Source organism: Diabrotica virgifera, chromosome 10, assembly GCF_917563875.1.
Source record: "Diabrotica virgifera virgifera chromosome 10, PGI_DIABVI_V3a".
NCBI classification, from domain to species: Eukaryota; Metazoa; Arthropoda; class Insecta; order Coleoptera; family Chrysomelidae; genus Diabrotica; species Diabrotica virgifera.
In genome coordinates, this window is record NC_065452.1 from 6,346,531 (window position 1) to 6,369,371 (window position 22,841).

A 22,841-nucleotide genomic window follows, 5' to 3' on the forward strand; every position below is an offset into this window, starting at 1 on the left:
TATTACTAATAAATGCATTTTTTATTCGCTTTTTTTAAACCAAGTTGAAAATATAGCTCATGCTCTTCCATTTGACACCTGTGGAATGGTTCTAACGTCATTTTTTTCTGACTTATGTTATGGCAAAAAAAATGCTCTCTGAGATAAACAATTCGAATAAAAATTAAACAATGGAATGAATCGCTTTGAAATTTTTATCACATATTAAACACCAAAGAACCCTCATTTGACAAAATTTTCAAACCTGTATACTAATTTTTACAACAGTTATTGCGAAAATAATTTTTATTGCAATTCCGACCTTTTTTCGCAATTATATTAACAATAAATGAGTATATCAAACTTTGTAATATGTCATTTTAAAGGTTTTTCCATAATCTCACAGATATTTGTACTAAAAAGCTCATAAGTTTCACTGTTTTCCATTGATTTGAAAAAAAGGGAAAAATGTCATTTTTTGACAGTTAATTGTTTATAAATAAAAATGGCCGCCAGATCCTACGCAGGAAATAGTTACAATTTGTTCCTATAGATATTACTTGTCGAAAAAACGCGTCAGTACCCTAGCTGCTAAAGTGTCACGAACAGGGTATATTTTTGTCTTATTACCCTGGCTTAATTAGGATTGAAAACTTTACCTTTCAATTGCCAGATGACGCTAGTCACCTAATCCATTCACGTCAGTTGCGGTGTGGGGGATAAACTCTCGTTGTTGGTCCTTTAGTTAGAGTATGGAGCAGTAGGCCTACGTCTTTCCGATGACACTCCAACAAGAGTCGAAAATCGTCTATTCAGAGTGCTGTACTGCGCTCCGTATTATAAGTGAAACAAAAGATTGTTTTGCCTTCGCATTGCAACTGAATAAAAATGGTATACATTTTTATTTTGAGAGTAAGAGCTTCAAGATGCTGCGTGTTTTTGATACTGCAATATGGACTTGGAAGCTGGACATTGAAGCAAGAACACATCAACAAACTAGAGTCATCTGAAATGTGGTGTTGCAGAAGGATGCTTAGAATAACATGGACACAGAAGAAAACGAACACGGAAGTATTGCGAGAAATGGGCAAAGAATTTGAAATAATAAACACAATAAAAATAAGAAAGTTACAATATCTGGGACACGGAATGAGGGGACAGCGATATGAAATGTTAAGACTGATAATACAGAGAAAGACAAGAGGAGGAAATTATAGGAAGGAGAGTGTCATGGTTGAAGAATTTAAGGGGCTGGTTTAAATTCAGTTCTGTAGAACTTTTCAGAGCAGCGGTAGATAGTGTAAAGATGGTGATAAGGATATCCAACCGATTGGGAGACGGCGATTAAAGAAGAAGAGGTAAAGTTGTTGAAATCCCCCAAAACATCACAGAGAATGCACAAAAGAGCTATGAGACCATAGTATCGGCTCTACAACTAATGCAAGTCAACGAGTCAACTGAAAGTGCGTATCCAAGGCTCCACTGAATCTGTGTAAGAATACGGAGTGGAGGAAGAAAAGAATTCACAACTCGCTTGGCTCGAAGCCCCAGAATGTTTCCAAATTAAAATACATAAACAATTGACCGAGATAATTTAAAAAAACCATTATTTTTGCAGTCATTTATATTAGGGTGGTTCGAAAAAAACTTTTTTTTTTATTTCAGATCGCTATAGTGCGCATAAGTTGCCATTGGTATAGACTTGAAAAAAGCAATAATTATTATTTTTTTATTAATTTGTCTTCCGGTCGCGCAATGCCATCGAAGTTAGCAAAAATTGTGAAAAATCTTAATTTTTCATATTTTTTTTTAAACGGGCCAGATGGTTTTAATTGCGTTCCTATGCCATGAATTAACTACTAAAAGTATGTAAAATCAATATAAATGCACTTATTATACATTTGTTTCATATCTTCCGGTCGCGCAACATAATACAAAATGAGTAAAATTAGCAGTTTTTGCAAAATTTCAAAGTTTGATTGTTTAGTACAATTTAATCATACGACTTTTAGAGATGCTATAGTTTAATTCAATTACAATAATATATTTAAAATCCAAGCATATAAGATAAATTTTGATATTAATGTGGAATTCGGTCGCGCCGCTTCGTCAAAAATAGCAGACTACCGAGAGGAGAGGCGAAAGTGACGAATGCCAGCGAAGCGCGCGCAGTCACAAATAGAGATACATGTGGGAAGACCTCTACAATGGAGTATTTGTCTTCTCCATTACAACGAACTGCCATTCCGCCACCTTTTCCAACACTTAGATGGAAATAGAACAGGCACAATAGGATATTCGGACCGATTGGAAAGGCCCTACCTGATTGTGAAAGACTACCAGTTGTTGTTGATTTTTATCTTATCGACTGTGAGATTCAAAAAGTTGCAAAGTATATTCATAGCAAGGACCGATTGTACCTGCTTGAGATATCAGAAGTCGTCAAGTTAGGACATTGTTCAGAAGACTTTGTAGTACGTGATCCTGGCCTAATGTCAAAGTTGGCATCGCTGGGCGGTGCAATAATGGGGTTCTAATATAGCCGTCTATGGAACAGTGTCCACACACTTTACTTGAAGCTTCGGTCACTAGCTTAACGCATCTTTCAACTGCCTGTGTATGGCATGGGACAGTATCTATACTCATAACAGGCTTGAAGTCATTGTTGACGTATTGATTTATCTCTTCATTAGTTAATGTTCTTATCAGTGGAGGGGAGTCAGTGTACTGGTGTTCCATATGATAATTTCGTAATACTATTTAGCTTCAAAGTTTAAGTTTGGTAGTTTAAAGATTCTGATAGAGTCACTTTCAGATATTGGTTGCTTTTCCTTCATGATACGCCTAAAGCCCAGCTCTCGGATATGGTTTCTTTTATCAGTTACCATAACCAAAAGTAAATTTTCGGGATGGGCAAAGTAAGCATTCCGTTGTAAAACGGGATCAACAAGAAGCTCTTCTGGTAAGTACCTTGAAGATTCAATGATTTTGTAATCATGTCTAGGCCCATCTGTGAATTTGTGGTTTATTTTTGTGGCAAACCACATAGGCATATTCCAACATTTGAGAATTAATGTGACAATCTCTCTCAGATTTTCAGAAGGGTTGGACACGCTGATGTAGAAACGCAAAACTCGGTTTGCAGTAGTAAGCCATCTTGAATGTGACGTTGGGCTAGGATCACATACCCACTACAAAGTCTTCTGATCAATGTCCTGACTTGATAACTTTTGATATCTCAAGCAAGTACAATTATTGGGGCTTGCTAAGAATACGCTTGTCAACTTTTGGAATCTCACAATCAATAGGATTAAAATCAATAAGTGGTAGTCTTTCACAATCAGGTAGGGAATTTCTAATTGGTCCGGAATATCCTATTGGGCCTGTTGTATTTTCATCTAAGTGTTGGAAAAGGTGGTGGATTGGCAGTTCGTTGTAATAGAGAAGACAATTACTCCATTGTAGAGGTCCCACATGTATCTTTATTTGAGGCTGCGCGCGCTTCGCTGGCATTCGTCACTTTCGCCTCGCCTGTCGATAGGCTGCTGTTTTTAACGAAGCTGCGCGACCGAATTCCACTTGAATATCAAAATTTATCTTATATGCTTGGATTTTAAATATATTTTTGTAATTGAACTATAGCATCTCTAAAATTCGTATGATTAAATTGTACCAAACAATCCAACTTTGAAATTTTGCAAAAACTACTAATTTTACTCATTTTGTATTATGTTGCGCGACCGGAAGATATGAAACAAATGAGCCCCTTAAAGCACAAGTGGTGTAACTCCATTTTCCATTATATTTTAGTTAAGGTCTAAATCCTGTTCCGCAACAAGTATTTTATATTAGCACAAATGGTTTAAGTTATAAGTCATATAGTAACCTTGTAGATAGGCAACACATTTTGTGTTGTCAGTGGACTCACCTATCTGTTGACAGCCAAAGTGAAGTAAAAGGGATATACACCACTGTTCCTGCAACTGTTTTTGTTTTCACACGTGTTTGTGGATGTTAGTTTTTGATACATTAAGTTTCATTTGCATATTTATTTTTATATTATATTAAGTTTCATGTCCCACTGATTGGTACAGTATTATTGCCAAGTCAAGGAAGAAAAATCCTTTCCAGGTTACCGTTATAACGAATAATAATTTTTTATCTGTGGACACACTGTTGAAGTCAATCACTAAAAGAAAGAATGACACGGAAAACACGCAGTATCATGGTTAAAAATCAGTGGATTCGATACCAAAACAGTACTCCATTCACATTACTCTTTAAGGAAACCCTCTGAGATGAAATGCCATTCTTTGAGCTAGACCTAAAGCCGGGATCTAAAAAAGGACGACCAGGATCTTTAGCTAATATAGATCAACCAAAACTATACAGTGGACCTCGACCTGTGACTAAAGAGAAGAAAAAGGATATGAAAGACCTTTTCCCTTTTATTCCACCCATTCATCATCCCTATTTTGAGAATCTGTTTACTTCAGAAGATGCTCAAGGCATAGGGCCACCGCAGGTAGATGTCAATATTGAAGATGAGTAAAAAACTATATAAGTTAAGTGTTGTTAACTGCAATATTAAATGTATGTTAAATAAAATGTTTACTTTTTTAACAAACCTTAAATCTTAATACATTTACGACAAAAAAAAATTATATTCCTGAACGTTTATAACAATATTAAATGTATGTTCAATAAAATGGTCATATTTTATCAGTAATAATTAAAACAAACCTTTCTTAATACATTTTCGAAAGAAAAAACTTAAATATTATATTCTTGAATTTTTTATAACAATTGCAGTAAAACATTACATAACTCAAAACAAGGTTAATGTGAGTTACACCACTTGTGCTTTAAGGGGCTCAAATGTATAATAAGTGCATTTATATTGATTTTACATACTTTTAGTAGTTAATTCATGGCATAGGAACACAATTAAAACCATCTGGCCTGTTTAAAAAAAAAATATGAAAAATTAAGGTTTTTCGATGGCATTGCGCGACCGACAAATTAATAAAAAAATAATAATTAGTGTTTTTTTCAAGTCTATACCAATGGCAACTTTTGCGCACTATAGCGATCTAAAATAAAAAAAAAAGTTTTTTTCGAACCACCCTAATAAGTATTTTGAACTTTGTTTTTTTCATAATGACATGTAATATGCATTGAAATTATGGCAATTAATTAGTTATTAAAATGTTTCTCCGCTTTTCCGTGGCGACATTTTACAAAAGTATCATCACTTTAATGGGTTATAACTTTTTAATCCTTCACTGTATATGCCTTCTATGTATACGTTGTACCAAAAAACTTAGATCTTCATTTAGAATCTGTTCAATTTTCAGTTCAATAAACGCAATTAACGTTAATAAAAAATAAAATTATTAAGAAAAAAATGCTGTCTTGTTTTCTTTAGGTGGGATTGTTTTTTTGGAAAGTGCGTTTTTTCATAAGCTTCTCATTACGCCTACTTACAAGCGTGTGACATAAAAAAGATGTCAAAGTTATTATAAATGTTTATAAGCTAAAAAGTCAGTCCATTTTCAAACTATTTTTTAATAACAAATTTAATAAAATTTTGAAGTTTTATAATATACCTTTAAAAATGAAACCTCAAAGAATCGATTGCATTGAATAACTTATAAACTATAATCAGTGACATTAGAAGTGTTACATCCAGAAGGAATTATTTCTGGAACTTAATTTTTTGGCAAGATGGTACATTTTCATCAAGAATGAAACGATAACATTGGCAAGATTTTTATTGACATGTAATCAAAAAAAAAATTAATAATGTGTTTGGCGACCCCCTAGCTTAATACACTCCTGTACACGTACACATCTAGGCATTGACAAAATGAGATGATCGGTGTCTGCTTGTGGCACCTCGTTCCAAGCAACTTGAATTTCATGGATTAACTGTGCCAGAGTCTGTGGAGGATGGTGCAAAGTGGACAGTGTCCTCCCATCATATCCCACACATGTTCGATAGGATTTAAACCCAATGGACGGGGGTAACCACGGCAAAAAATTAACGCCAGCTTCTTGGAGAAAGTCTATAGTTCGACAAGCAATATGTCTAAGCGCGTTGTCTTCCTGAAAAAGGGCATTTCGACGGCCGTCTAGCAGGGGCGGCCCGTCGCGTCGGGGTAAGCAAGGTAGGCGCCGCCTACCCTCTTCCAATGTAGTACAATAATATAAATTATTAATATAAATTACTTATTTCAAAATTGTAATTTATAAATTTTGACACAATATCTACAATAAAATAGCAAAAATTATCCAAATTATTTTTAAAAATATCCAAAAAATTTTCTCCGTAGTTATAATTATTGTACGCTCCTTGTAGTATCAGTAGTACTGTATAGATTCTATATTCTCCTTGGTCAGGCACTCGGGAACGTAGCCTGAAACAGAACGACGCCAACACCGAATTGACGTGCGATCTCTCTCTGTTTACTAGCGACCGTATTCTACGATTTTGAACGGGCGGATAGGCACAGAGTCTTATAGCCGGACCTACAAAATTTTATCAGTTGCTTCTCTTGTGTCTTGTGAAACTGTTTTAAAATAATTGTTTTTTGATTTTGGCTGTTATTAGTAGGTTAAGTATTGAATAAAACTAGGTAGGACAATTTAAATTTGTTTATGAAAACTGAATAATGTGTTATTAGATTATATAGATAATTAAAAATTTAAAGCGAGGTTAATTGTTAACTTATCAATTTATTCGAATAGTAAATTATTATTTGATACATAAATAAAATAAGTAATATTTGACGTTGTTGAAACGTAGGTGTGTTAGTTTTATTGGTGGAAAAACTTTAGTCATCGAATATGAATATTTTAAACGATGTAATATGCAGTTTGATCGAGACGCATTTTTCAAGGCGCCAAAATCAAAAAAGATTAGTAATTATTTCAATGGGCCGGCCTTTACAAAATTTAACAATTTTATCCACAGATAAGACAAAAGACAATCAACCATTTTCGAGATCGTTTAAAACAATATGGTATGAAAATCATAAATGGCTAAGGGAAGTTATTTTAAAAATTCACTTTTCTGTTGGCATTGTCTGTTGCTCTCAAATTTGAAGCAAAATGTTTGGGTGAATAAGGGATATTCAGATTTGAAAAATTTATCAGCTAGTGTAAAAAACATGAATCTTCGAAAGAACATTTAAACAATTGCTTAGATTTAAAACGGTTAGAAAAAAATAAACAAACTACTGACAGTGCTTTCGCTGGACATATTTCTCTATCTAATAAGATATATAATGAAGAAGTTGAAAAAGATTGAAGAAGTTGAAGAAATTGATGTTACAATTCTTTCAGCAAAACAAGAACTTACATTTCGTGGTCGTAATGAGAGCCATAATTCTTCAAACATGGGTAATTTTAAAGAAATTTTTAATTTAGTAGTTAAACGCGATCAGGAAATCCAGGATCATGTTAAAAAATAGAAGGGGTGTTCACGGGTTTGTCAAAAACAATACAAAATGATTTAATAGATTGTCTTGCCGATTACGTAAAAAATGAAATTTCAACAGAAATTAATGAAAGTCAATTTTTTTCTATACTAGCTGACGATACTACTGATATAACCGAAAAATCACAGTGTACTTTAACAATCCGTTTTGTTAACAGTTGGTCAGGTAACAGAAAGATTTTTAGGGTTTTTTGATGTTAGCGATAATAGATCTGCAGACGCTCTATATAGTTTAATTTCAAACGTGCTTGAGCCATATGATTACAAAAATAAATAAATTGCTCAATTTTACGATGGTGCAAGTGTAATGGCTGGCTCTTTAAACGGATTACAATAAAAAATTAAAGTATATGCTCCAAAAGCAATTTTTACACATTGTTGCGCTCATAGATTACATTTAGTATTGCAAGACGGCTCAAAATGTATTACAAACTGTAGGATATTTTTTGTCGCCTACCCGAAGTATATGTGTAGCCTACCCGCATACTGAGGTCACGAGCCGCCACTGCCGTCTAGATAAGGCAGTAAAGTGGTTTGTAAGATTTCATCAACATAACGCGCATCTGTCATACTGCCTCGAATAAACAAATGTGATCGGCTACCATAGACAATATCCCCCAAACCATTACTCCAACTGTTTTGTGTAGATGCCCCTCAACAGCAAACTCGATATCTCGTCGCTCTCCACGGCAGCGTCTTATCATCTTACGACCATCATGTATACCTAAACAAAATCCAGTAGTCCGCAGTCAAAGGAAGCACTCGTCGTGGGCGGAATGAAACCAGTCCAAAGGCTCGAATGCTAAGATATAGGGTACGTATAGTAACAAGTCTACCTTCTACTCCAATCCATTGGTCAGCGATTTGACGCGTATACTCCTTTTCAGAGGCATCTTTCAGTGCGTCACAAGTGACAGAAAAAAAGGTAGGTCCGTTGTTGATAGATGGCGTTATAATCGGAAGATTTAGGTATTTACCCATTATTTACATATTACATATATCTATACGACTATAATTTAAAGTTCTTCTCAGTCTTTCAATGTGTCATTAATGATGTAATATATGATTTTAATAATGTAGAGAATCATATCATAGCATGACATTTTACTTAAATTTGACAGTTGTCAGAATCGTAATCGTAATTTGGTATAAAATCAAATCAATTGTGTTTATTTCATTTATAAAAAGGAACGTTCTTTGATTAGTATAGTCTTATAAATTGTACAGATTATAATCGTATAGATAATACATAAATCATTTATAGCGCCACCTATCAACAACTAGAATAAATGTTATAAATGATTTTAATCACGGACATACCTTTTTTTCTGTCACTTCCAACTTAATGCATTAGAAAGAAATCGAAAAACTGTGACGCACAAAAAATTAAGTTCAAGAAATGATTCCCTCTGGGTGTAACACTCAATGTCACTAGAGTATATTTCGTCGATCTGTTTAAAATATAGTACATTTTAATAACTTATTAACTGTATTTTGAGTACATAGTTTTATTGCATGTGGTTATGCAAAATAAAATGTTATTAACTTTATAAATTAGTGCAGAAATAAGGGTATTTTGCATTGATCTCGGTCAATTGTTTGTGTATTTAAATTTGGAAACTCTCATAATTATAAACTTTTTATGGACTACAACTTTTATTTGAACCATTTTTCTCTAACATGTATAAGAAACGAGAAAAATATTTGTTTTACTTTTATATTTTGTTTTACTTTTATAGTAGTTTTTTTTTACTTTTATAGGAAAAAAATATTTGTTTTACTTTTTAAGATAGTAAAAAAATACCAAGCAAAATGAGGTGCACGTCTTTACGAATTTTTCATCAGCTTATGTGCAGTACGCACCTTAAAATAGAGTATACAGAGAAGGGCTAAATTATGGAATAAATTAATTTTCTCTAAAATGGACGACTTTGGAGAAAAATCCCGAAACAGGTCGATTTTGATTTTTAAATTACAATTTTTTGGCATATATTTCATACTTGTGACGTCATTCATCTGGGCGTGATGACGTAATCGATGATTTTTTTAAATGAGAATAGGTGCCGTGTGGCACCTCATTTGAAAGGGTGTTCAATTCTCTATTCAATAATATAAACATTAATATCATTATTTATACAGGGTGGCCAAAAAATAAATTTTTGAATTAAATTAATTGACGAAAAAAGAAGAATGTATGCAATTTATTTAATTCAAAATACATTCTATCACTTTCAGAAAATAGGAAATAATGTTTATTTGGCAAATAAACATTGCTTTTCGCTTAAATTAAATGTTCAAACTGCCAAGTGGTAGGTGGGAGGCTGTTTGTGATTTAATTTAAGCGAAAAGAAATGTTTATTTGTGAAATAAGCATTTTTTTCTATTTACTGACAGCAATACAATGTATTTTTAGTTAAATAAATTACATACATTCTTCTTTTTGCGTCAATTAATTTAATTCAAAAATTATTTTTTTGGTCACCTTCTATAAATAATGATATTATTATTTATATTACTGAATAGAGAATTGAACACCGTTTCAAATGAGGTGCCACACGACCCCTATTCCCATTTAAAAAAATCATTGATTACGTCATCACGCCCAGATGGATGACGTCACTAGTATGAAATATATGCAAAAAAATTGTAATTTAAAAATAAAAATCGACCTGTTTCGCTATTTTTCTCCAAAGTGGTCCATTTTAGATAAAATTAATTTATTCCATAATTTAGCCCCTCTCTGTATACATATTAAAATATCAATAAACTTACCTTGCAACCACCTAACTTGGGTAGCAGGACCGTAACCTTTTTCATTTTTAGCAGCTATACGGAATATTATCGCTGTTTTCGTAGTTGTGTCTAGGTGGGCGGCAGATAAAGATGAATTGGTTACAACACACTTATTGTTGGGGCCGCAGTAAACCCTTACAAAAGCGAGTTGGCCGGGATTAGTATTAACCTTATCCTGTAAAGAATATTATTTTTGAAGTGAATATTATGTACTCCACCAAAAAGAATATTACTGTTGTAGTAGATACTCTACCAAGACTTACCTTCGCTCTCACAGCCAAATAAACTGAATATTCTAATATTTCACCCTGATTTGCGCTTGGAGGTTCCCAAGAAAGATTTGCGCCATCAACTGATTTTGTTATTTTGATTGCAGAAGGAGCACCTGGAAAACCTGGTAGACAAGTTTTAAACGCTGATACCTGCAAAAACGAAAAATAATTAGGCTCAAATAAAAGAAATTAAGAATATGATTTAGTTAAATGAAAATTGCAAGATCATCAATGAGTGTCTGAAACGATATATCACGCTATGTTTTTCGACATCTGCCGTTATTTCAGATGAAACATGTATTTTTACAAAACCAGCCGAGACAACCTTGATATTATTTATATTTATGCATAAACAAGAGATTAGAATAGAGGTATTACAAGAGAAGAAATACTGCACGCATTACAAACAATAAAGAGCAGGAAAGGCCCTGGACCTGACATGCTTCCTATTATTGTGAATTAATAGTGAATTATCATTCACTGGATCTGTGGAAACAAAACAATTTCGTAGTACCAAAGTTTCCTTCCTTTTTCTTTAAAAATTTCCAAAAAAACTCAAAGTAGTACCAAAACAGCATCTTAAAAAAACTATTCTGAGACCTATACATTTTTTTGCAATGCACAATTAATAATACTCTATTCCTAATATCTATCTAATAATGTTCTATTAAAAACATATATTTTAGTTTCAGATAATAGCTATTTGTGGTAAACAGTCAAAACGGAATAAAAAAACTTGACAATTTAACAAGTATTTGTGATTTTATGTGCGTGTTTTTAACAGAACCGCTATAGAACATTAAAGTATTATTGTGCCTTGCAAAAAAATGTATACGTATCATAATAGTTTGTTTAAGATAGGATATTATTTTGGAACTATTTTGAGTTTTTTGAAAGTTTACAAAGAAAAAGAAAGGAAACTTAGATATGAATCCACAGATCCAGCTAATGAAAATTTTTTGGTTAATATGTTATTTTGCATAACATTGGTATATAGGAGGTATTGGTAGTAAAGAGTCGATTTGTAAATAATGGCATAACAATTTTTGAATTTTGAAGTAGTATAAAATACAAAAACTACATTTGAAAGTGCTTTTTTTACAAATGCAAAATAATAAACAACACGTGAAACGAATAGACGTAGTCGTAGTACTGCGCACTGGTATGTAGCATTCCAACGCTGCATGTTTCGGTACAATACAAACCCTACGTGTATTATGTAGTTCAGGGTTAGCTCTTTCAAATAAACATCTGTTTGGAACCAAATATGTCTTGCCGTTTCCGTGTCTATTTCAAAATCGCGCTATCGTGAAATGAACACGCAAACGGAAATACGCTGCCTGGACGTCAATCAAAATATAATTATATGCGTGTTTTATTGACTACAATAAAGCATTCAATAAAGTATGACATGAACAATTATTAATGAATGTACTGAAATCAAAAAAGATCAGGATTTTATCGAATTTATATTATAAGCAGCGAGAAAAAGTATGTGTTAACGAACAGCTGTTAGAGAAACTTTAAACTAGACGAGGGCTGAGACAGGGATGCGTATTGTCGTCAATTCTTTTTAATGCCTACTCGGAAGAGATCCTCTTGACAGTGAAACAACTGGAATGAAAGTAAATGGAGTTCCCATTAAGAACATCAGATGTGCGGATGACACTGTCATCTTAGCCAAAAATATTGATGGTCTTCAGACACTGGTGAACAAAATAGAGGTGTAAAGCCAAGAATACGGTCTTAAGGTCGCTGCATGTTATCATGTACGTAGCGTTTCCAGCACGTAGCGTTTAGTTTCCGAAAAATATGATTTAATGGTTTTAAATATGAACAATTCACACTGTCTGGAAAGTATCGTATCAGACACCTTACGTTTCCGTTCACTAAAATCATATTTTTTGGAAACTAAACGCTACGTGCTGGAAACGATACGTGCATGATAATATGCAGCGACTTTAACAATGAATATCAAGAAGACACAATTTATAAGAATATCTAAAACTCGAAGAAATAACGAGAATCTCCTCATAAACAGAATCAATGTCGAACGAATATTCATATCTTGGAACAATGATATCAACTCCACAAATGATTACTTCCAGGAAATTAAAATTAGAATAGAAAAGACTAGAGCAAATGTTAACAAAATGAGAAGAGTGCCCTGCACACGAGATTTGAAGTTAGAGCTAAGAGTTCAGTTGGCTAAGTGCTACGTTTCCTCAACTTTGTTTTATGGAATAGAAGATTGGACCTTGAATGCGGCATCAATGAAAAAACTGGAATCATTTGAGTTGTGGGTGTATAGAATTCTGAAAATATTTTTCTGAAAATAAATTTGTTTGCAACAGAATGTCACCAAGAGGTTCTGACAAAGATTAATAAAGAAATGAAGTCTTAGATACAATTAAAACCAGAAAGTTGGAATCTATCTATCTATCTATTAGCCTTGCGACATCCAATAATGGACATAGGCCTCCCCTTCGCTCCTCCACCTTTCTCCGTCCTGAGCCATGTGCATCCATTTTGAGCCTGCTTGGTGTTTTAGGTCATCTACCCATTTCATCTGTGGTCTCCCTCTCTTTCGTTTATATGTCCATGGTCTCCACTCTGTAATAATTTTATTCCATCTTTCGTCTTTTTGTCTAATCGTATGACCGGCGAATTTCCATTTTAGTTTAGCTGTTTGACGAGTAGCATCTTTAACTTTTGTGATATTTCTTACCCAGGAATTCCTTTTTCTATCTGACAGTCTTACGTTGATCATTTGTCTTTCCATTGCTCTTTGTGTTTTCGCAATTCTGTCCACATTCGCTTTTGTGAACGTCCATGTTTGACATCCATATGTAAGGACCGGAAGAATACATTGGTAGTAGATTTTCGTTTTTAGATATTGAGGGTATTTTTTATTCTTCAATATGAAGCTGAGCTTACCAAACGAGGCCCACGCTAACTTCGTTCGTCTCTTTATTTCTGATGTTTGGTTGTCTCTATTCAATTTTATTATTTGTCCCAAGTATATGTATTCATTCAGAAAGTTGGAATATCTCAGACATATTACATGTGGAGAGAAATACAACTTGTTCTAACTCATTATGCATGGATTTAGGGGGTGTTTATGCTAATGTTGTGCTGTTAGGAAATACTGAAAGGATTTCATTCCTAGATAATTTGAGCAAAAATAAAGGTGTAAATCTTGGACAAAAACAGTCTATTTATAACGCTTCTTGAAGATGGTAACTTAACAATGGTAAAATTATTGTGAAAAGAATAGTTTTTTGTTGTGACTGCCATAAGTACAATTATTTTTGTTAGGTGTCATTTATTCCGTTTATGTTATACTATTCCAGATACAGGGTGATCAACATCTGTGACAAAGGCCAATATATCTGTTATTATACAATATATGAAAAAAAGTTGTTACTAAAAGTTATAGACACCTTTAATGTACACATTTTAAAATTAGTGAGAAATATACAGGGTCCTCCATAACACGGTGCCAAACCAAAGTTATGTTTTTTTAAATGGAACAACCTGTATTTTATTCAAAATTTGGTTTCTCTACATTTTTCTGATTCAAGAGATATAACACTTGTCTAGGGTTATACTGAGTGTTTCAAAGTTACGAGCACTTTTATTAAAAAATCGTACTGATTTGATCGCCATGTATGTTTCTAACGGTGTAATGTAAACTTATTTTTTTACTGCTTTTGACTGTCAATATTAAATTAGTTTTGCAACAATGTACAATTTTTTATAACTACACAAATTGTATACAGGGTAAGTCAAAATGTAAATACAAGAATTTCTTCATAATTTTAAATGGAACACCCTGTATTTTATATAATTATTGAAAAGTTCTATCACTATACTTGCATATCTTTTAAATATTCCCTATACCTAAAGTTATTAGTTTTCGAGATATTTTAGTTTTATTGTTGATAACCAGATGTATTACTCAGTCATTAATAACAATAATTTAATTTATTAAGAAAACTAAATTAAATAAAAAAATGTTCAACGTACTTCTTATGTTATAAAAGGTGTTTAAATTGACCTCCTATAACGTCTACAACAGCCTGGAGACGAGTTTCGGAAGACCTACTGACGTTTGTAAGCATTTGTTGTGTGACACTTTGAAAGGCGTTTTGAATCCTTATTTTCATATTGTCAACTGTTGTTGGAGGTGTCCTATACACTACGTCTTTAAAATAACTCCAGAAAAGAAGTCAACTTCGTTTAATTCTGATGATCTGGGTGGCCAGTGAACTGGCCCATCTCTTCCTATCCATCTTTCAGGAAATAGTTTATCTAGTTTACCGTTGACAAGTGCGTTGTGGTGAGCAGGGACTCCGTCGTGAAGGTACCACATATGTTGGCGGATGTTTAATGGTACATTTTAAAGTAGAATAGGTAAATGATTCACTAGAAAATTTAAATAAACCTCACCATTTACCGATTCCTCAAAGAAAAAAGGACCTATAACATTGTCTATGATTCCACCCCAAACATTTAAGGACCATCTCGTTTGACATGTGTCTGAGCACAGCACGGATTGGTTGTGCAATAATAATGAAAATTGTGTCTGTTTACACTACCATCTTTGTAGAATGTTGCCTCGTCTCCAAAAAAAGAACAAACTCAAAAAAAATCTTTCTGTATAACTATTTGTTGTTGTGACTATTGACAAAATTGTACTCTTCGTTCGAAATCATCCCCAACAAGTTCCTGATGTAATTGTATATGATATGGGTGCATGTTGTTTTTCTTAAGTATATTTTGGATAGATCCATAACTTATATCTTGCTCTCTTGTAATATTTTGAATACTTGTATGAAGATTTTCTGTAACAGGCAGTAAAACATTAATTCATTTTCATCCCTAATAATGGTTTTTGTTTTTTCCTTTGCTTCATATAAAACAGAACCAGTACGATTAAACCTGTCTAATAAGTTGTCCAGTGCTCTCTTATTTGGTTGTCGATGCTGTGGATACCGTTCCATGTAAATTCTTGTGGCAACTAATGAGTTTTTGAAACACTCTCCTAAAATCCATATCATGTTTGTCATTTCTTCACGACTAAAATTCATTATTAGGTAATAATTATAACAATATGGTACACAATTATAATCAATAACAAAAATAAAAACGTACAGATAATTAAAATTAGTCATCTGACAGTTCTTGTGTCAATTATTTCAAAGCCACCTTAAACAAGAACTTGCAGCAATTTACAGTTCCCATTTCTTTGCGGAAAATTAATATCATTTTAAATATACGAAGTATGGTACACATTTTTATTATTTTAATATCATTTTGTTAGTAAATATAAAATTGTCGTTATTATATAGAATTTACCATAAACTTGGAGAAAAAATGAAATGCAGTATAATATTAATTATCATTAACAAACTCATCGGAGGTTTCTAATATTAAGGGTAATTAATTTACTGTAATAAACGTATATATGAGTTATCAACAATAAAACTAAAATAACTCGAAAAATAATAACTTTAGGTATAGGGAATATTTAAAAGATATGCAAGTATAATAAAAGAACTTTTCAATGATAATTTAAAATACAGGGTGTTCTATTTAAAAATATGAAGAAAATCTTTTATTTGCATTTTGACTTACCCTGTATACTATTTGTATAGTGATAAAAAAATTGTACGTTGTTGCAAAACTACTTTAATATTGACAGTCAAAAACAGTAAAAAAATAAGTTTATATTACACCGTTAGAATCATACAGGGCGATCAAATCAGTATGATTTTTTGATAAAAGTGCTCATAACTTTGATACACTCAGTATAACCCTAGAGAAGTATTATATTTTTTAAATCAGAAAAATGTAGAGAAACCAGATTTTGAATAAAATACAGGGTGTTCTATTTAAAAAAAACACATAACTTTGGTTTGGCACAGTGTTATGGAGGACCCTGTATATTTCTCACTAATTTTAAAATGTGTACATTAAAGGTGTCTATAACTTTTATTAACAATTTTTTTTCATATATTTTATAATAACAGATATATTGGACTTTGTCACAGAAGTTGATCACCCTGTATATGTGATCCAGGTTTATTGTTAGCTGTTTAATTTTTCTTTATATATACAGTGTGCCAAAGCCAAATGGAATAAATTCATTATTTCGTGAATGAACGATTTTGGAAATACATTCCGAAACAGTTCCATTTTTATTTTTAAATTATGATTTTTTGTCATATCGCACGTTCCAAAGAAAAGTGTAATAAATCAAAATTTTTTCGATCCTCACTTTTCTACAGTAATGGATAGTATATTTAATGCTCTATCCCTGAAGAAACCCGTAGTCATTTTAGTTCGATAATTATTGCCTAGATAGCGAAAGAATCACTATTCTTCGGAACAGGTTCATCGACATTTTCCGAAGAAAACAGTAATAAAACGCAGTTATCGTGGTATCATTGTGGCACTCCGCTGTATTTCCGATCAAAAGCGTAATAAGTGTGGTTATTACTTAAGTATTGTAAACTTTAGTTTCGTGTTCTCCCGGTAAAAGTGTAACATTTTGAGTTGCTACTCTTAATATCGGAATATTTGCCAATATGTCCACTTTACATCCGACGAAAAGTGTAATATTTGTAATTATTGCTGTTTAGTTTGGAAGAGCATAGACTTTTGTTTCGTGTTTTCCGAGCAAGAGCGATATTTCGAGTTGTTACTCTGATCATCGGAATATCTTTCAGTTTTATCACTTCACTTCCGCCGAAAAGTGTGGTATTTTCAGATAATACTATTTTCTTCGGTAAGTTCCGACAAATATGTATATTTATTGTGTGTATTAGAATAATGTAATAATAGTCTGGTTCACTGCAAAATCCGGAGCTAATCGAGATTGTACCGCGAATAAGGCTATTATTTGTATCTGTAGATGCAATTTTTGAGGTTTTACGATCAATGTATGTGTTTGAGCCATTTAAATATTTAATTAATTGTTGTCTGGTTTAAAGCACCACCCTGTATTCAAAAATCGTTATAATATTAGGAGTTTCAAAAACCCTGAATAGACACATTCTTCTGCTCAGACATATACGTTTTGTTTTGATAATATTTATCTACTTCGAAGAAATCACGTCATGCTAAGTTTGCAGATCTTTGACACATATATGTTCCTAACAAGAATTTCAGGATGAGAGCGTCGTAAATAGTTTTCAGTGTTGAAATGTGAATTTATAAGTCAACACGGTGATCGAGTAGATTTTCCGAGCCGCGTAATAAAAAACACATTTTAGCATTCAAAGAACGTTTCCGGAAAATCGGGAACCTTTTTAAGATATCGTGTATTGGTAATAATAGGTTCGACAAGAAATACTGTAATGCACGTTTGACATTCCGGATTATGGTATTTACTAACATTTTAATTATACGCGGTGTGTTAGAACTTATCCATTTTAGAGATATACGGTTAATTTTTCGTCATTCAATAATTTTGCAAGCTGTTAACTTTTAAAGCTGATTATAGAAAGTAAAAGTACAAAGTCTTTTATTTAAATTCGACTCTCGGGGGTTTTGTCTTAAGATCGGGTAGATCATTAGAGGCTCCCACATTTTGATTTGTTTTTAGAACATTCATCGGACGGGCCTCAGAATATTAAACAAAAGACTAAAAGACTAAAAAATCACTAGAATTTCACTAGATTCAAAAAAATAAATGTCTATCCACTAACATAACAAAAATATTATAGCTTTCCAATATTCAGGGGATTTCCCTAATATTTGATTTATTCAGGTTCAAAAGTAAAAGATCTTGAATAGTTATGCTGAAGTAATCATTCCAAAATAATATTTACAAAAAGTTTTAGTCATCTGATTGAAATAGATGTCAACTCTGTGATCTTTTTAGTCAGCTAATGGATTATGTTTATGTTATGATGTTTATGATTAGGTATCAAAGTATGATTAATTACACATTTCTGGGGATTATTCTTTCAATGCACAGCAATTATTAAACACTACAGGGATGTATCAAATGAATTACAAACGTATTAAAAATACTACTGAAAATAATTTTTTTTTTTGTAATATTCCAAGTGTTCTATGATTCATAATGTTGAAATATCCAAGAATAATTTAGTAGGCGATATTTTCAGTTTATACTGTTTTTACATTCTGTTAAAAACCGTTTTATAATAAAAATCATTATTCGAATATGTTTTATCTTTAAATTCTTTGGTATAAATTGTAACTATTTTTCGAAGAAAACTGTAACATATAAATTTCTATTTTTTAAAAGACTCATTATCTCAAAAACAGTTTTGTTTCATAAAGAGATTTAGGCAGATTAAGAAATAATAATTTATTTACTATTTTTTAATGCTATTTGCAAATATATAAATTCACTTAGGGGTCTTCTATTCGCATTTTAAAAATGACAAAAATTGTTTTTTGCTCTCCTGAAAAATTTTGTTATTTTGACTTATTACACTTTTCTTAGGAACGTGCGATATATAATACTAGTAACATTATCCGTCTAGGCGTGATGACTCAATCGATCATTTTTTTTAAGTGAGAATAGGGGTCGTGTGCTGCTCATTTAAAAGGTAATTCAATTCTCTATTCAGTAATATAAACATTAACATAATTATCAAAGTTTTCATCCTAATAAAAATATTTAAAAATATATTTAATTGAAAACTTATTGGACCATTTTCCTAGTAACACCTCCATGGCTTCTAAAAATCGCAAGCCAGCATTGCAATTGCTTCTAAAAATGGTATACATTTTTATACACGGTGTCCTAATTTTTTTTAAATTCAATCAATGGACATAAAAAGAAGAATGTGTGTAATTTATTTAATTCAAAATACGTTTTACTGGTGCAATAAAACAGAAAAAAATATATTTGACAAATAAACATTGCTTTTCGCTTAAATTAAATGTTAAAGCTGACACTCACCTGCCTCTTGTCAGTTTGAACATTTAATTTAAGCGAAAAGCAATGTTTATTTGTAAAATAGAAATTTTATTGCTAAAATGTATTTTGGATTAAATAATTTACGCACATTCTTCTTTTTGTGTCAATTAATTATATTAAATTTTTTTGAACATCCTGGATAAATAATTATGTTTATATTACTGAATAGATAACTGAATTATATTATTTCAAATGAGCTAGCACACGACCCTTATTCTCATTTAAAATATGCATCAATTACATTATCACGATTGACGGATGACATCACTAGTATGATGCATGCCAAAAAATCATAATTTAAAAATAAAAATCGACCTGTTTCGGGATTTATTTGAAAAATCGCTCATTCACGAAATAATGAATTTATTTAATTTGACTTTGACACACATATATACAGTAGAAACCCGATTATGCGTGTGCGGATTATCCGGCGGGTTGCGGATTATCCGTGCTATGATTGTCTATTACTCAAACTGCATTTTTGAGGTTTTATCAAAATAGCGTCACCGTAAATCACTCGACTTAGACCCTATACGCCGAGAAGAAGACTCATAATGAAAGATTTATTTTTTCTGTTAACTTTTTATGGTAGGTACATATGTATGTATATACGTATTGTTATGCTCTGTATTTTCTCTGTTATGAGATTGATCAGCATATTCTTATTTTGATTAATTAATTAATTATTTTAATTACCATCAACAACACAAACTGCACCTACTTATCGACGGGACAACCAACGTACTGGCCGTCCTATACAAATAGACTACTAGATCTACTCGACTTCTTCATCCTAAAAGGAATTGCAGCAAACTACACAAACATAGAAGCAAATTGGGATCTCTCGTCTGACCACACACCAATCATAGCAACAATCAGCATCCACATAATCAAACGACCTGAAATACCCAAGTTGACTTCCCCTAAAACTAATTGGTGTGAATTCAAGTACCAGCTTGACACGAATATAAATCTTGGAATCAGACTCAAACAAAAAGATGACATAGATAAGGCTATAAACCACTTCACCTGTCAAATTCAGCAAGCTGCATATCGAGCTACACCATCAACTCCAAAGCAAGAAAACAAAAATACCACTTCGAATTATATTAGACAACTAATAGTCGAAAAACGAAGAGCAAGAGGTGGTGGCAAAGAAGCCGCAACATTAATGACAAACACGAATATAATCGATTAACCAGACAATTAAAAACAGCGCTAAATGAAGCACGCAATGCCACATTTGAACACTACATTAGTACCTTGTCTAAAGAAGATCACTCAATATGGAAGGCAACAAAACACTTAAAGAGACCTACAGAACACAACTCGCCAATTAAGAAAGATGATGGTACTTGGGGAAGATCAGACGAGGAAAAAGCTTCAGCATTTGCAGAATACTTAGCTGGTATTTTTAAAGAACACCAAGTAGAGAATAATGATGATGGAAACTTAATAAGAGACTTCCTGGATAGTGCTTGCCCTATGACGCTCCCAATAACACCATTCAATACATCAGAAGTTAAACTAGAAATAGAAAAATGCAATAACCACAAAGCACCTGGATTTGACCTAATAACAGGATGTTATACTGAAACATCTTCCGAGAAGAGCATTGGTCATGCTAACTACAATATACAATAGTGCACTCAGACTGACATATTTCCCAATCACATGGAAATTTGCGCAAATAATAATGATTCACAAACCGGGTAAACCTCCAAATAAAACATCATCCTATCGACCAATCAGCTTGTTGCCGATAATGTCATAAGATCTTCGAAAGACTACTACTTGGTAGACTGAAGAATGACATTAACCTAGATGTAGAAATACCCACACACCAGTTTGGTTTTAGAGAGGGACACTCCACAACACAACAGACTCATAGAATTATAACAAAAATCCTTACTGCTATTGAGGAAAAAAAATATTGCACAGCGGAATTCTTAGATGTAGAAAAGGCATTTGATAGAGTATGGCATACTGGACTTTTATACAAACTCAAATGTATTCTTCCAACCCCCTACTACCTAATCATGAAATCCTACATTGAAGATCGTTACTTCCAAGTAAAATATAACACAGCAACTTCCACATATTTTCCCATTAAATCAGGTGTACCACAGGGTAGTGTCCTGGGCCCTCTCCTTTACCTATTATTTACCGCAGATATCCCAACCACTGAAACAACCCAAATCTCAACATTAGATGATGACACCACCATAATCGCTGTCAATGAGGACCCTATTATCGCGTCTGCACAACTGCAAAACCACCTTGACCAATTGGGAACATGGCTCAACAAATGGAAGGTGAAAGTAAATGAAACGAAGTCAACCCAAGTTACATTTACAAACCGAAGGGATGTATGTCCAACAATAACACTAAATGATACACAATTACCAGTCAGCACACAAGTCAAATATTTGGGACTAACCCTTGACAAAAGATTAACATGGAAGCCGAACATTCAAGCCAAGAAAACCCAGATCAACATCAAAATACGACAAATGAGCTGGCTTATTGGTCGAAAATCAACACTCAATATTGAAAATAAACTGCTCCTGTATAAAACTATGATAAAACCAATTTGGACCTATGGTGTTCAACTCTGGGGTTGCTCAAAGCCATCAAATATCAAGATAATACAAAGAGTCCAATCAAAAATATTAAGGATGATATTCAACGCACCCTGGTATGTAAGCAATAAAACCCTACACGAGGACTCAGCTACACCCTTGGTAGAGGAAGAAATTCCAAGGACCACAAAGAGCTACCTTGATGGACTGAGAAGTAATCCAAATGATGAAGCAAGACTGCTGAACACTCCTCCCGAATTCGCAAGACGACTGAAGAAACTATGGCCAACAGATTTAATAAATTAAATATACATATTGTGATCAAATGTAAAAAATTATAATAGGAGGGTTGCCACAGGGCAGCTTCTCCCTCATGTATTTAACATTCAAACTATTTGCTTATAGCTTCGATGAAGCAGATTGTAAATTAAAATATGTAATAAAAAAAAATTGAATTACTACTTATGGAAAACAAAATCAAAATTAAATAAAACTTTCTAATAAAATTTATTCTCAGGGCTAATTTATTTTAATGTATTACCTTTGGTTTGTGGCTTCTAGTATATCTAGTTGCTTACTTCATCCAGGACAAAACAAGGAAAATAAATATACTCAATGTCATAGAAATTCTATAAATATTATTTATTTATCCAATATACCATAAATATAAGATTTAAATGTATGCTAAAAATCAATTTTGTTGCAACTATTTCTTATCTAATAAATTAATCTTTAATTCTGCTATCTCCTTT

General features: G+C 32.6%; 1 protein-coding gene across 1 annotated transcript in view; it reads right to left on the reverse strand.

The window, feature by feature from the left end:
* The window catches only part of LOC114333953 (host cell factor 1), a 91,830-nt gene that overhangs the window by 14,537 nt on the left and 54,452 nt on the right, over positions 1–22,841 (reverse strand). The window contains exons 13-14 of the mRNA XM_028283952.2: positions 10,537–10,695; positions 10,253–10,448 (exon numbers count right to left, since the gene is read on the reverse strand). Coding sequence (XP_028139753.2) covers positions 10,253–10,448; positions 10,537–10,695 — 355 coding nt within the window. The remainder of the gene's footprint in view (positions 1–10,252; positions 10,449–10,536; positions 10,696–22,841) is intronic.